The sequence below is a fragment of the Ziziphus jujuba genome, chromosome 3 (genome assembly GCF_031755915.1).
Source record: "Ziziphus jujuba cultivar Dongzao chromosome 3, ASM3175591v1".
In the NCBI taxonomy this organism is placed as follows: Eukaryota; Viridiplantae; Streptophyta; class Magnoliopsida; order Rosales; family Rhamnaceae; genus Ziziphus; species Ziziphus jujuba.
This window is the reverse complement of record NC_083381.1, coordinates 4,794,104-4,810,066: the sequence shown is the minus strand read 5'-3', so window position 1 is coordinate 4,810,066 and position 15,963 is coordinate 4,794,104. Positions and strand designations below refer to the sequence as shown.

At 28.3% G+C, this 15,963-nt stretch overlaps 1 protein-coding gene across 2 annotated transcripts; it reads left to right on the top strand.

Annotated features, from left to right (window-relative positions):
- The first annotated feature begins 9,850 nt into the window (after positions 1-9,850).
- On the top strand, positions 9,851-14,540 carry LOC107421919 (lipoyl synthase, chloroplastic). 2 transcript variants are annotated; one of them, XR_007242290.2, is made up of 7 exons: positions 9,851-10,492; positions 11,049-11,139; positions 11,272-11,429; positions 12,878-13,049; positions 13,285-13,395; positions 13,800-13,935; positions 14,124-14,540. XR_007242290.2 is itself a non-coding variant. In XM_016031277.4 (6 exons), exons 1-6 carry the CDS (start codon positions 10,005-10,007, stop codon positions 13,881-13,883), a joined length of 1,104 nt encoding a protein of 367 aa, XP_015886763.3. In that variant the 5' UTR covers positions 9,852-10,004; the 3' UTR covers positions 13,884-14,540. The 2 variants fall into 2 exon arrangements, 1 of the variants encoding a protein (XP_015886763.3); XM_016031277.4 differs by having other exon boundaries at positions 9,852-10,492; positions 13,800-14,540.
- Positions 14,541-15,963: the final 1,423 nt, after the last annotated feature.

Sequence of the window (15,963 nt, the reverse complement as noted above, 5' to 3'; positions counted from 1 at the left end):
AAACCATTAAAACCTTTGTCCTTAGTTTTTTAATTACCTCAACATCTAATATTTAAAGATGTCTTGGTGATTTAATAAGTTTGTTCAAGTGTTAGAGCCCTAACAGGGCAAAGTAAACCTTGTTTGTGCTCATTTAAACTCCAAGAATAATTTTATATCTTAACCATTCATTAAAACAAAAATGAATTAGATACGACAACATTTTAGATTGATAGCATTAGGACCCATTCAAGATCTTTTATTGAAAATCCTAGATAAACTCTAATCCTAGGGGAAACCCTACCGGACCATTGTACCGAAAATTCAATAGCATCTCTCATAAAGATTGAGCATATTCCAAAAATTTTCTACACAAAAAACACTCCTATATAGTATCCACTACTTGAATCGCAGTGATAGATGATGCAATTAATACATCAAAATAAAGACCGACGTTTATAAAGTGTCGCCTAACGTCTAGTCGCTAAAACTATAAGATAAAAGATGACGCATTAATAGTGTCACATAATATTAAGTTTTTAGCAATGCTTTTTCAAATGCGTTGCCTATTTTTTTTGACTTTTTAGCAATGCTTTTTAAAATGCATCCCCTATTTTTGGAGTTTTTAACGACGCTTTTTGAAATGCATCGCCTATTTTTTGACTTTTTTAGCGATGTTTTTTGAAATAAGTTGCCTATTTTTTGAGTTTTTAGCAATGCTTTGTCAAATGCGTCGCCCATTTTTTGAGTTTTTAGCTACACTTTTCAAAATGCCTCACTTATTTTTATGCATTGCCTTTTTTTTTAATTTGCTTATTTTAATTTTGTGAAAATTGATTAAAATAGTAAAAATACAAAATAATTAAAATACAAAAAAAAAATTAGCTTCATCCAAAACAATTAGAATATAAAAATTTAAAATAAACATTTTTATAACAAAATAATTATTAAATAAATTAAATATTATCTCATGAAATATTTTTACAATTTGGTAAACTATTGTATATGCAAAAACAAAAACAATATTAATTAAACTTCCATGAATGCATAGTTATTGAGATGGAAGTTGACATCTTCTTGTTGATGATATTATGCTCTCATATTGCATATGGAAAAATTAAAAAATTATTAACAGTTATGCAAAATAAATAAATATATATTATTATTAATAAGTAATTTAGTCAATGAAAATTTAAGAAATATTACCATTGTTCTTAAGATTTGGCAGGGCATATTTTTCCTAATTAAAAGTGAAAAACTCATAATGAAGCGGATCAAAAAATTAATTAAATAAATAATAGTAAATATCATAAATATTACTTAAAACATAAGTAATAAATCTATGTACCAATTTATTTAGAAGATATTTTTTATCCATATCCCATCACAGTCATTACGAACATAGTCACTCTCATATTCATCCTCATTATCATTTTCATCAACACTTGACAACTGTATGACAAATAGATTGTGAGCCATCGTAGTATAGTCAAGAACATCTTCTTCAACAAAAGTACGATGTTGTGGTGAAGTTAAAATAACAGATCATCTCAAATCAAGTTGATCTTCGATATAAAATACTTGTTGAACTTAGCAAAACAATGTCAAGCAATATCACAAACAAAATATCTACAAAAGCAAGATTAAGAAAACTTAACGAACCTAACCTACAATAAAAATGGAAAAAAAAAGAAAAAAAAAAAAAACCAACCCACTATATGTCACCACCAACCACAAAGAAAAAAGAAACCCACCTAAATGATGGAGATGAAGAAAGAAGAAGTCAAGCTAACCACGAAGGCGACACAGAGAAACACAACTTTCCAACGGTAATGTAGGCAAATGAAAAATTTAACCCGAAATATCCCACTCTTTAAGTCTCTCTTATATCGCTTCGAATTTTAACATCTATTAGGTAATGTACAAATATCTATTTTGTCTTCTGATAGCGTCACCTGTTCTATTATTATTATTATTTTTTATTTTTTATTTTTGTTCTTTAAATATGACTTTGTTCTTTATTTGATTTTAAAATTTGCATTTGCTTTTAAAATATGCAAGTCTCATAAATGTTCTTTTTTTTTTAAATTAAAAAAAAAAGGCGACGCATTTTCATTTTAAAAGCATTGCTGAATCCTTTTTTTATTATTTCTTTGTAAGCTTTAATTAGTTTTTTGAAATTTCATCCACAAATATATTCACGTTGCAATCCAATAAACATCAATTCCATTGATCCAAAAACAGAAAACAGTTTTGTCAATGTTTTTCTCAATTATTCACATATATGTGTAGATATGAAATACAAAATATCTCACGACCTAATTTGATGAGATAGAATATACCAAATGTATAATTGATCTAATCAAACAAGAACTTATTATCCAATTTCTCTACATAAGTATGTTCAATGAGATGAATTTTTAGGTTTTTGGATTTCAATGATAGTTAATTTGCATTTAAAATTTGCAAATCCATTAATTTTTTTTTTTTGTTTTTGTTTAATTAGAAAGAACAGGTGATGCATTTAATGTTAAAAGAGTCGCCAGATAATTTCAAACGACTCATTCACATCTAAAGGAGTCACCTTATACTTTTTTAAATTTCTGTAATCAGTACTTAATTTTGTTTAAAAATCGGATTGGGTGACGTAATTACATATTTTAACGTCGCCTTTTTTTTTTCCTTTAAATAATTTGTTTTTCCAAGTATAATTTATTTTTTGTTTAAATTGTAAGTTTCTTAACTTGTATTATTTTTTTTTAATATATAACAAGGGTAAAAGGCAACGTACAGTCTTTAGATAGCGTCGCCTATTCTATTTATTTGTTTTTCTTGAAATAGGATTTTTTTTTCATCTTCAAATAACCAGCTTAAATATTTAACCAATATAACTGAAGTGGTTGTTCAATTATTTTGCTTTTCAAGTACAATTTATTTTCTGTTTAAACTTGCAAATCTCTTAAATTGTATTTTTATTTTTTATTTTTTAAAATACAGGCGATGCAATTATTTTGTTTAGCGTCGCCTATTCTTTGTTTTCTAAAGTAATAGGCGACGGAATAACAATTTTTTAGCGTCATTTGTTTTTTTTCTTTTTTATTTAAATAAATTTTTTTGCAAGTACAATTTATTTTCTGTTTAAAGTTGTAAGTCTCTTAACTTGTATTTTTTTTTTTTAATAACAAGGGAAATAGGTGACGCATAGTCTTCTGATAGCGTCACCTATTCTTTTTTTTTTCCCCTTTAAAAAAGATTTTTTTCAACTTTAAATAAGCAATGAAAATATTTAAGCAATATAACTGAGGTGATTGTTTAATTATTTTGTTTTTCATGTACAGTTGTTTTCTATTTAAACTTTCAAATCTCTTAAATTTTACTTTCTTTTTTTTTTTTTTAAAAAAAGAGAATAGGCGACACAATTACTTCTTTTAGCATCGCCTGTTCTATATTTATTAAGGGAACAGGTGATGCAATTACTTCTTTCAGCGTTGCTTGTTCTTTTTTCTTTTTTCTTTAAATAATTTTTTTTCCTAGTACATTTTATTTTTTGTTTAAACTTACAAATCTCTTAAATTGTATTTTCATTTAAAAAAAAAAAAAAGAAACAGGCGATGCAATTACCACTTTTAGTGTCGCTTGTTCTTTGGTTTTTTTTTTTTAAAGGATTTTTTTAAACTTCAATTAAGCAGTGAAAATATTTAAGCAATATAACTGAGATGGTTGTTCAATTATTTTGTTTCTCATGTAAAGTTTGTTTTCTGTTTAAAATTGTAAATTTTTTAAATTTTATTTTATTTTATTTTTCAAAAAAAGGGAACGGGCGATGTAATTACTTTTTTAGCATCGCCTGTTCTATTTATTAAAGGAACAGGCGACGCAATAACTTCCTTTAGCTTCGCCTGTTCTAAATATGCAAATTTAACGACTCTTTTTCATAAATGCGTCGCTAAATCCTTGAATAAGTGACACTTTATAAAAGCATCGCTAAATGTTGGTTATGAGGCGACACTTTTTAAGGAACGATTTGCCTTTTGTTTAATATTAATTTTCTATTCCATTTAACACAAGTTGCACACTTGGTCTGATGGTGTGGTACTTGTTAAGCTCTTAAAGAGCTTGGATTCAACTCCCCTTTTAGTCATTTTTAATATTTTTTTCAAAAATATAAAAGAAAAATAAAATAATATAGTAAAAATAATATAATAAGAAAAAAAGTTAAAATTGCCAGTCATTTTTAATATTTTTCCAAAAATATGAAAGAAACATAAAAATAATATAAAATGAAAAAAGTGAAAATTAATAAAATAATAAAGTTATTATATGAGTTAATATTTCATTTGTTTAAAATATAAGGTTGTTATCCAAATATTTATTTGAATTTCATTGTTTATTAATTATTTTACATGAATTTATCTATTAAACAATCCTAATTTGATAAAACTAAAAGCAACTTTCAAAATGATAAAAAAAAAAGTATTTTTTTTTAATAAAAGCGTCACTAAATATACAAATAAGCGACGTTGTTTCTAAAAAAGTATTAAAAGGGTCGTTAAATGTTAGAATAGGCGATGCCTAAATGTTTGGAGAGCATTAAAAGGGTCATTAAATGTTAGAATAGGCAACACTTTTTAGAAAAAGTGTCGTTAAATGTTACAATGGGCGTCACTTTTTGATGCTTTTTAGAAAGAGTGTCGTCTATTCTCTTTTTTTTTTTTTTCTTTAATTAGTTTTTTTTTTATCTACAAATAAGTACTGAAAATATTTTTTAAATATATGAAGCAAAATATTTTTTTATTCATATAATTAAAATTTTTGATTATGTAAACATAGATAAAGTGGTTGGTTAATTGTTTTGCATGAGTATAGCATTTAAACACTATGATTCAGATAAAAGATAAGCACAGTATTAAAGGCAACGCTTTTCAGATGTATATTCAGTGACGCCGAAAATCAGCGTCGCATATTTTATTTTTAGCAACTTTTTAACTTCGACGGTTTTTCAATGCGTCATATATTTTTAGAATTTTAACTGACGCTTTTGCTTTAGCATCGCAATTTTATTTTTTCAGACACTTTTATTTTATAGCATTGCTAAGTTAGATCGCTAGATCTCAATTTTCGCATAGTGATCACATTATTCCTCGCATTTTATTATAAGATTTTCTATAAAAAAAATAGAACTTTAATAACAAAGTATGAGAATATATATACAAGAAATAATTTAATAAACAAATAATACTTTTAAATATTCATGTCCACCCATACCACTCACTTAGTATAGTACTACATTTCAACATTGCTTTACGAACATACCATTGCATAAATGTAGATAAAAGGGTGACAAAACAACAGTAATAATAGTAATATTAACAATAATAATAGTGTAACATGCTTGAGGGCTACTACAATTGTCCAAAGGTTGTAATATTTGCCTGAAGGTCGTAATTCTTACCCGAAGGTTATAATATTTGCTTGAAAGCTACCGTATAATAATAATAATAATAATGATAATAACAACATTAAAAATAATCATAAGAAATAATAATAATAGATACAATAATAATTTACAATAGTGATAATAATAATAATAATAATAATAAATAATAACAAGCAGTAATAATAATAAGAATAATAGTAATAATAACAATAATAATAAAAAATAATAATAGTCATAATAATACTAAAAATGATCATTATAATAACACCAATAACAGTTAAAAATAATAACAATGATAATGATAATTTCAACAACAATAACAATATTAATAACAATAATAATAATAACAAAAATAGTAACAAATAATAACAATAATAATACCAATAATGATTAATAGTAATAATAACAACAACAATTATATAATATTTGATAAATATAATCATAAATGGATAAAATAAAATAAAATTTTAAAATTTATAAATATACTACGAAATGTACACACTCGTAGCAGAGTACGTACAATGCTATATAACATGTTAATATGCGATCACATGATATCAGCTGTCTCAGATACTCTATTACCAATACAGTCTGGGATGGTTATCTATGATGGTTGTCCAACCCTCAAACTCGTAGCCAGCAGAGTTATGAAGCTAAGCTATTCATGGTTGAATTGGATTGTTGCTTCCCATATGGTGTGGTACATACATATATAATATAATATATATACACGTATGCATGAAAAATATACTTGATGTATCACACGATATACCAATGGTGTCAGACAATACTCGGCGTTACAAGTATTACTTGACGGGGAGATTAAACAGAGAAACTTGCAATCGGTCACCTTGGCATTTCGTGATGCCAATTGCCAATAACTTGCCATGGCTAAAATAATCGTCTTTCAACCGAGGAAAGGATGGTTGATACTTATTGTGCACTATATTTGCCAATCCTCAGGTTTATAACTACCACATGCTGGGCAAACATACATGTGTATTAAACCATATATATATATATATTATCATAATCTTAAAATTACACTTTAAAAGCAACTATATATATATATATATATATATATATATGTGAGGTCGTCTACAGTGCGGATGGTTTGCATAAAAACCCATAGTATTGACAACCATTTTTCTAAAATCCATCGTCAATGTTATTTCTGTATGATAGTATTGATATTGAATTTTTCAAAAACCGTTGTCAATACTATAGATCTGTATGTGGACAATCTGTACTATAGATGATCTCTATATAAATCCTCTTTAAGTGTTTTTTTTTTTCGTTAACATATATATATATATATATATATATTAAGCATTTTTTGAATAATAATGAAAAATATATCGTTCATTTTAAATTTTTTGATAAGTTTATTAATTCATTATTAATTACAGTACATTAATCTTATTATTTTATGATAAAATTTTATTTATTACATATCCATATATATTAATCTATAGAATTTTTATGTGAAATATCTTTAATAATAATAATAATATCTTGTATTATATACACATTTTATCTTATATTTTAAAATTAAAAAAGAAACTAAATAAGAATATCAATCTTATTATTAATTACAGTAGTTAATTCATATTATTTTACAATAAAATAAATATAACAAAACAATAAAAATATTAATGAATAGATTATATAAATAAGTAGATCAATCTCATTATTAATTATTATATATAAAATCTTGTTATTTTACAATGAAGATATTAATACATAGATTATAAAATCTTTTTTCAATATTTTTTATTCCAATTATCTTTTTTTATTTTATTTTTCGCTTTTCTTATATTAAATTTTCATAATATAATATAATTATCTTTATTATTATTATTTACCCTATACACAATTTTTTACCTTGTAAGGTAATTTATTATTTTATAATAAAATAAATATAAGAGAGCAATAAAGATATTAATATATAAATTATATAAATAAGTAGATCAATTTCATTATTAATTACTATATAAATTTTTTTTATTACTTTTGATTATTTAACAACAAAATAAATATAGCAAACCAATAAAGATATTAATATATATTATAAATTTTTAATGTTTTTATTTTGAGTATTTTTTATTCCTTACAAGTAATTAATTTTTCTATATTAAATGCTTATAATATAATTTAATTACTTTATTATTATTATTATTTCTTGCCCTATCAAAACGTTACCTCATAATGTAATTTTTTTAATATTATATATATTTTAAGGAGATCAAATAAGAAGATTAATCTAATTATTGAAATTTATATATATTAATGATATTGAAATTTCATTTGTTACATATCCATATATGAATATGTATTAGTGTATTTAATTTTTTTATGAAATTTCTTTTTGGTTAATAGTTTATTTTTTTAGTGAAATTTCTTTAATGATAAGAAGGCAAAGACATAATTGTTTCATGGATGAGTATTCTGGATTGTTATTTAACCATATTAATAGCAAGAAATAATAAGGAGGGAGATGAGCCTTTTTTTAATGATTTTGGATAGAATTCAAAAGAATTCCATGACGACACATGGGAGTTATATTCACTCATTATTCAACTTTTATATATTATAAAGTTTTATTTCTCTTGATTAAACTCCAACTATATTTCTCTCTCCTCAAAAACCATCTATAAGATTTCTAAATTCTCTACTTCTAATGGGTAAAATTGTTAGACAAAGAAAAGGGTAGAATCTATTAGAGAAAAAAATTGTGAAAGAGAAAAAGTAATACAATCCAATAATTCTCTCTCTCTTTCTCTTTCTCTCTCTCCTCCTTAATTTTTACTATTATTTAAAATATCGTTAACTCATAAACTCAAAATTTGAATATATATGAAAAAACTAAAAAATCTACTAGTCCCTTTGTATTTTTTTCCTGCAAAACAATTCAAGAAAAAGAAAAATCTATGTCACTTTCATATAAATGCAATTTAGTAAAAGGTTAGCTGTAAACTTAAGTTTTTAGCAACAAAACCTAGTTTCATAACCCTAAACTCGGAGCAATTTTTTTATTTTTTATTTTTTAAGCTTTTTGGATGCATTGCTGTATTTCTGTCAATTAGAATTAGAAATCCTCAATTAGGTTTTAGGAGATAAAAATATGATCAGGACTTAATTAGAAAAGAGGAATTTTTAATTAAGTGAGATAAAAAATCATTTTTAAAAAAATAAATAACTTAAGAAAATGATAAAACTTAAAAGAATGTTTGGATTTGAACATAAAAATTTAAGAATTTTTAAAAGGCAAATATATATATACATATATATTTATATACCGTTAGATTATATTAATTGAAGGTCTAGATTGTTTCTTAAAAAGCTTTGTTAAAAAGTCTAGTATTATGAACTCTACTCATTGTATTTAACAATTCATTATAAGCTAAATTTTAATTTAGTTAGTTTTATTTTAAATTTTTACATAAATGCAACTTCTTTTTGTAAAATTTTTCACTATAGCCTCTCACATTTTATTTTAATTTCACTTTATTTAATGGCTTGACTAATCAAACTATAAATCACTTTATATATTTTATTTTGAGTTATTGTTTTAAGCTTTACTTATTTTATATGTAAAATAATTTTTTTCAATTTTCAAGTTTGTTTTCAAATAACAATTATACTTTTTTTGACATAAATGTTAGAATAAACAATGTATATATATATATATATATTTACAGAAATATTTTCGAAAGAGGAGATTTTCACTCAGATCAATTTTAAAATTTTAAATTAAAGATATTTTTTTAATAATTTTACTAGTAGGCTAAGCCTGCAGGATTGTTAATAATTGAAAAAGATTTTTACAAAAGGAAAAAAAAAAAAAATCAAAGTTTTAAACAAGAATAATAAAAGTTGTTGAACGGTGGATAAAAATTTCAATTTGGTTTTGAAAATTAAACCAAACAAAAATCAAGGACGGAGATCTCAAGGTCCAAACCACAAATGTGGAAAATGTTCTACTACTTCACGGAGTACCTGGACTTCATTACTCCAACCATTCACTGACTAACACTTATTATTTTTAACCACATAAGAAGTGTCTTATTCTCTCTTCTTGCCACGTTTGCTCTCTTCCTTGTCCAAAACACTGTTCTTCTATTTATTTATTTAAAAAAAGAAAAAAGAAAAAAGAATACGCAATCACGAAGTAATTTCCATACCATATATATATATATATTTTTTTTTTTTTTTTTGGGTATAATTTCATATCTGGTTGGAAATTTGGAATTCAACGGTGAAAGAAAAGTGGTAATTAGTTGCATTGGCTGATGTGGAAAAAAGGATTGCACGTGTTAGACAGTTAGTGGAATGAGTACTGAGGCTTCGTACTCACGGGAATAGAAAATTCCCGCCCAAAACACGCGCAAAACTCAGACGCAAAAACCAAAGCCTCCTTTATTCTTTTTCTTCTCGTTCTGTATCCGACTAATGAAGCTGCCATTTTTATCTTGGCCCAAATTCTTCTACTTCTTCTTCTTTTTGTGTTGGACTAATAAAGCTTGCATTTTTATGAAAACCCAACTTCCAAATTCCTTTCCTTAGAATTACTCATAGAAAAATAGAGATGATTTGTCAATCCCAGCAGTTTTCACTACTTTCTGTTTCTTCTTCTTCTTCTTCTTCAAATCCAATTGCAAAACCCCACATTCCCATGTCCATAAAGCTGCCAACTTTGGGATTCAGAATCCGATGTGAGGCCGTGGATTCGGCCAAGAAGGCGAATGGGTATTCGGGTCCTCACACTGGGAGAGACCCAAATGTACAGAAGCCCGGATGGCTGAGGCAGAGAGCCCCACAAGGAGAGAGGTTTCAGGAAATTAAGGAATCGCTTTCCAGTTTGAAGCTCAACACGGTTTGTGAAGAAGCCCAGTGCCCCAACATTGGAGAGTGCTGGAATGGAGGTGGGGATGGTGTTGCCACTGCCACTATCATGCTTCTTGGTGATACTTGTACTCGAGGATGCAGATTCTGTGCTGTCAAAACCAGCAGAAACCCTCCTCCTCCTGATCCCATGGAACCCCTTAACACCGCTCTTGCCATTGCTGCTTGGGGGTAGGTTCTCTCTTTTACCATTTCCCATCATGAAAATGTTGTCTTTTTTGACAAACAGGCTTTGCATATGAGCTATGGCATGTGAAAGTTAAAAATGGTTTTAGCTTAAAATTTTTGGTAATTGTTTTCTGTCTTTGGATTATGTTTGCTAGGTTCTCCCTTTCACCATTTTGCAGATTATCTTGTGTTTCCATCATGAACATGTTATTTTTGGGACAAAAGTTTCTATGCAAGCTTGCTACAGGATGTTTAGCCTAATATACAAATAGGTTTCTAGCAAGTGAAAGTAAGATACTTTTAGCTTTAAAATCATGATTCTGTCTTTGTATGATGAACTTTCTCTTTTGTGAATTTACTGTAGTGTGGATTATATTGTTCACCATTTTGAGTCAAAAAGTCTCTATGCAAGTTACCGCTGGGTCTTGAGCCTTATACGCGAATTATGCATATGGGTCTATGGCTTCTGAAAGTTAGGAATGCGTTTATAAGTTAAGCCGTATAATTCCTTCGTTGTATTATTGCCATCAACAATTATTTTTCTTTGCGTTTTTTGCAGTGTGGATTATATTGTTCTGACAAGTGTAGATCGTGATGACCTATCTGATGGTGGAAGTGGACATTTTGCCCAGACTGTGAAAGCTCTGAAGGTCTCTATATCTATGTCTAGATAGTATTTAGTTGCTTGCTGTTTCTTTGATCGTTGTTGGTATTCCAGTATTAGTGCACAAGATGTTGAGCTGAGGGCACTGATTTAGTGGTTAAACAACTAATTTTTGCAGGAACTTAAGCCGGAAATTATGGTTGAGTGTTTAACTTCTGACTTTCGGGGTGACTTGAATGCTGTAGATGTTTTGGTGCACTCGGGATTAGATGTTTTTGCACACAACATTGAGACTGTGAAACGGCTTCAACGAATTGTTCGAGACCCTCGAGCCGGGTGAGCTACCATACTGAATTTTTTATTTTTTTTTTATTTTTTAAACTGATTTCCGTAGTATGCTTGGTTTATTTGCTGATTATTTGGTTTGGAAACTTGTCATAAGTGAAAAGTTACTAATTTATGTGAGCCAAAAATATGTTTGAAGATACTTAAATACTTGTCTGGATTTAGATTATCCAACATCTACTGTTTATATGATTTTTTTATCACTCTCAATTGGCTTTATTTGCAATGGCTTCTTAATTTTTACTTGTGTAATGCCAGGCAATATGTTAGTTCACATCTATATTTCAAACTGATATTTCCAATTTTGGCTGATTTTTCTATAGACTTGCACCACGCCCTGAATTTTTGATGGTTTTAGAATTTTATTTAAGTGACTCTGTTCGAGTTGCCAATTTTAACACCCAGCATACATGAGCATACATGATTTAATCATGTCTTGGTTTTGGAGATATGTGATCTTGAAAGATATCATTGGAAATGTAAAACCTGTATTTTCTGTGTTGTTTTGACATTCTAAAAGTAAAATTTTTGTCAATTTTTTTTGGGTATTATGCCATTTTCAGAAGCTATTACAACTTATTGGTTTGGCTGGTTTTCAGTTGTGTTGTTTAGCTAGGAGAAAGGGGTTTGATGGTTTTATAGAGATATAGGTAAGAAAGAGTGTAATTGTGATGAATTCAAATTGGGTCTACATGCTGGCCCCAGCTGGAGGGTGTTATGGAGGTGGGGTGTGGGTGGGAGGTGCTGGGATGTTCAAGAGCTAGAGCAGTACAAAACACGCTCTTGCACATTTAAATAAGTACTGAGTTTGTAGATTTATCCTATTCATTTTTCTTATTTGAAGCCCGATACTTTTGCCTGGTAATGGAATATTTTTTTACTATTTTGTTTCTGCATTCTCTTTTTTCCCTCGAATTTAGGTTCTGATTATCAAATTCAGAATTTCTTATTGAAGCAAAATGGAAAATAAAAGTATAGGTTACCTAAATTGATTTTAGAGATGGTTCTGCTATTTCAATGTTGTGCAATTGAAACTTGTGAATGTGAATGCAAATTATTGGGTTAGGGGTATATGATATGTATATAAATTGCATGCTCCTCCACCAACCATTCAATTGGATTTTTTTATACATCCAGAGAAGGAAATCTTTTCTGGGATTAATAATGCACAAAATTCTCAATTAACTGGGCTGGTTACATTTGGAGTTTAAGAAAAATGCCAAGAATTTAGGGGGAGAAAGGTTAGATGTAGAGAGACTCTTGAGCATTATAGGCTTTTTTCTGCTTGTCTTTTAGGATAAACTCCTAGACAGGTTTGTCTTATTCATTAGCTTGTCTTAGTTGTTATAGCCAGACATCTGTTTTTAAAGATTATTTAGTTCTCTGTGAAGTCTTATTTGCAATGCTAGTTTTGATTTTATATTCCATTTAATAATTAGGTATGAGCAGAGCTTATCTGTTCTAAAACACGCAAAGATCAGCAAGAAGAGTATGGTAACAAAATCTTCCATAATGCTGGGTCTTGGAGAGTCAGATGATGAGTTAAAGGAGGCTTTTGCTGATTTAAGGGCCATAGATGTTGATATATTAACGCTTGGTCAATATTTACAGGTTTGTTAATAATCAAAATTTCTTGTTATTAGTGTAGAGTAATTCTTGCATAAAGCAACTATTTAACTCACATTTGGATTTTTGCAATGTAACCTCTTGTGTCCTCTGATGGCTGTGTTTTATAGCTGTTTCTGATCTTTAGGCCATGGTAGTTGTGTTATGAAAAAAATGGACATTTGCTTTAGTCCATCGTTAATGATGAAGTTGTTGAATTAAAATTGGGTAAATTTTTCAGCCAACTCCATTGCACTTGACTGTCAAGGAATATGTTACCCCAGAGAAGTTTGCTTTTTGGAAGGAATATGGGGAGTCTATAGGATTCCGCTATGTTGCCAGTGGGCCATTGGTAAGATCTTTGTCACTATTACTGTTCTTGATGAAAATGATTATCTTTTTATATCCTTTCTTCAATGCAAATCGATCTAAGGCGAGCATGGATTATTATAGTTGATTATGATACTTTTTATCATGAAACAAACGTAGACCATTTTTGGACCACAACTGGTGAATAGTTTTACTTGATGGATAGCATAGCTTTGCGTATACCTACCAGTGTTCATGTCACTTTTTTTTTTGTTTTTTTGTTTTGTTTTTTTTTTTTTTTTTTGGGGTAATTAGTGTTCGTGTCACTTGGTGAAGCTTTTTTCTATTATTTCATCTTTGGTTTGTTGATGTTTCTCTTCATAATAGCTGTTTCCAGATACAATTATCCATTCATGAAAGTCTTTTAAAATATGTTTAATGTTCCAGGTTCGATCATCATATAGGGCAGGGGAGCTCTTCGTTCAGACCATTGTTAAGGACAGGGCTAACCAAACTGCTGTCAAATCCTAACTGTGGCAAAATGATGATAATTCAATTCCATAAGAAGCTGAAGTCAGGCCAAGTAATTGCATAAATGGCCCTAAAGCATTGTAGGGTCTGAAATTTTTGCTCTGAGAGGAGGAAATATCTGTTCCATAGCAAATTACTATTTAATTTATTCATTTATTTCTCTTCATGATCTAGCCCATTTTTGCTGTTGGATGAGAAATTAGAATGTTGGGATTCTAAATATTTGATTCTCGCATTCAGGGTTTTCTTTCTGTTTCTGGTTACTCTCCTTGATTCAAATTTTCGAAAAAGTGGAAGTTGAAGAGCATTATATATGTTGGATAGAAAAGTATCTCAAGCTTTGTGGTCGAATTTGGATGCAATACTTGCAACCATTACTTTTAGAAATTTGGTATAAAAACTCGTAAATTGTGTAAAAGAAAACAGACCAAGCTCGGCACATCAATCATTCAATGACATTACAGCATCAACGTGGAGTCCAACTGGAGCTGCTGGTTCAAGTGCATACTGCATGGTAGGGGAGCTGGTATTCATTTTGAAAGAGGGATTGGATATTCTGATATGTACTTAGTTTAAAACTATGTGAAAGTTTTTTCTGTTTCTGTTGTTCTTTTCAGAATATATATATATATATATATTATATTGATTTTTGCATAATTAAGTTTCAAATTTGTTTATATATATATATATATATATATAAAGGGTTTCAAATTTGGAAAGTCATTGATATGAATGTTAGTTACTTTTTAATTTTGATCCCCAATGCCACTTCTTGAACATTTACATCTGCAATTGATATTCTCTTCATCGTTGACAATCCTATTTTTCAGTATCTAAAACTTTTTCTGCGATCTTATGGAACTGCAACAATGAGTTAGCATAATGTCTGAAAATAAGATCGGCTTCCTTAATTATAGCAATGTCGGAAATCATTCTGTTTATTTCCATTATCTATTATTACTGATATCTTATCTATTCTCAAGTTTTCCTGAAATGTTTGCATTTTGGAGTAATCTTTGTGAAAGAAATCACCATAGTTTAGTTCTGTATGATGTTACATCACAATGATATTGGTAGACAACAAAATTATTTGATCTCTTTAAAACAATAACTATGTACATTTAACTATTAGCTAATGTTCAGAAGAGAAACATAAAGGTATATAACTACATATATAACTCAAACTAGAAAGACAGAAGTACCACACAGATAAGTTGGCATTTTCTTCGTATTGACATTATCTTGAATTTCTCATTTCTCGCCATTGAATCCCCAAATTTTGCTTTGAACTATTTACTTTCAAAGAAGATTGGCAAAACAATATGTGCTTTGGATGCTTTACACTCGAGGATTTGATCAAGTTCATCCAGACAGCACGTGGAAGATGCAAAGCTTGTTGAGACTTGCGAGTATGTTTGACTCGAGAAGTTCTGGTAGAATGTTTTTTTTATTTTTTTATTTTTTTTATTTTTTTTATTTAAGGACCGTCAGTGTCATCCTTGAGTGCATAAAACAAGATGAAAATGACTTGTCTGTGATGAGTTACCAGAATCTTCACCTCTAAAACTCAAGAGAACATCATGTTTCCATCCATGTTTATCAGATACTGAAGGAAAAACAGCAGTTTCTGAGCTTCAGTTTGTATATATAATGAAAATCAAACCACAAATGTTATAATACATACATATGTAGAGGTTAGGTGCACAACTATGAACAGCATATGATGTTTTCTGCACGCAGTTTTTTTCATTTGTTATTTCAATGTATTATTCTGTTTGAAAGGAAAGACAAAAGGTGAGAACTAGTCTTAGTCCTTTAAGCTCAACTTAGTCTTAGTCCTTTAATTCAAGCTCAACTTGGATAACACAACTCTCATTTATAATATTAGAAACAAGGGAAAAAAAAAAAAAGTTCATTGGTTCTAGAACAACCGATTTATTTTACATACAGAGTAATTTTCAATTCTTTCCAAATAATAGCTAGAAAAATGATAGGTGTTTGTTGATTAAAAGAATTAATCAAAAATGTTGTATTCTCTGTAAAGGAAAATGCAGGCGTGCCAAAAATAAAATAGAATAGA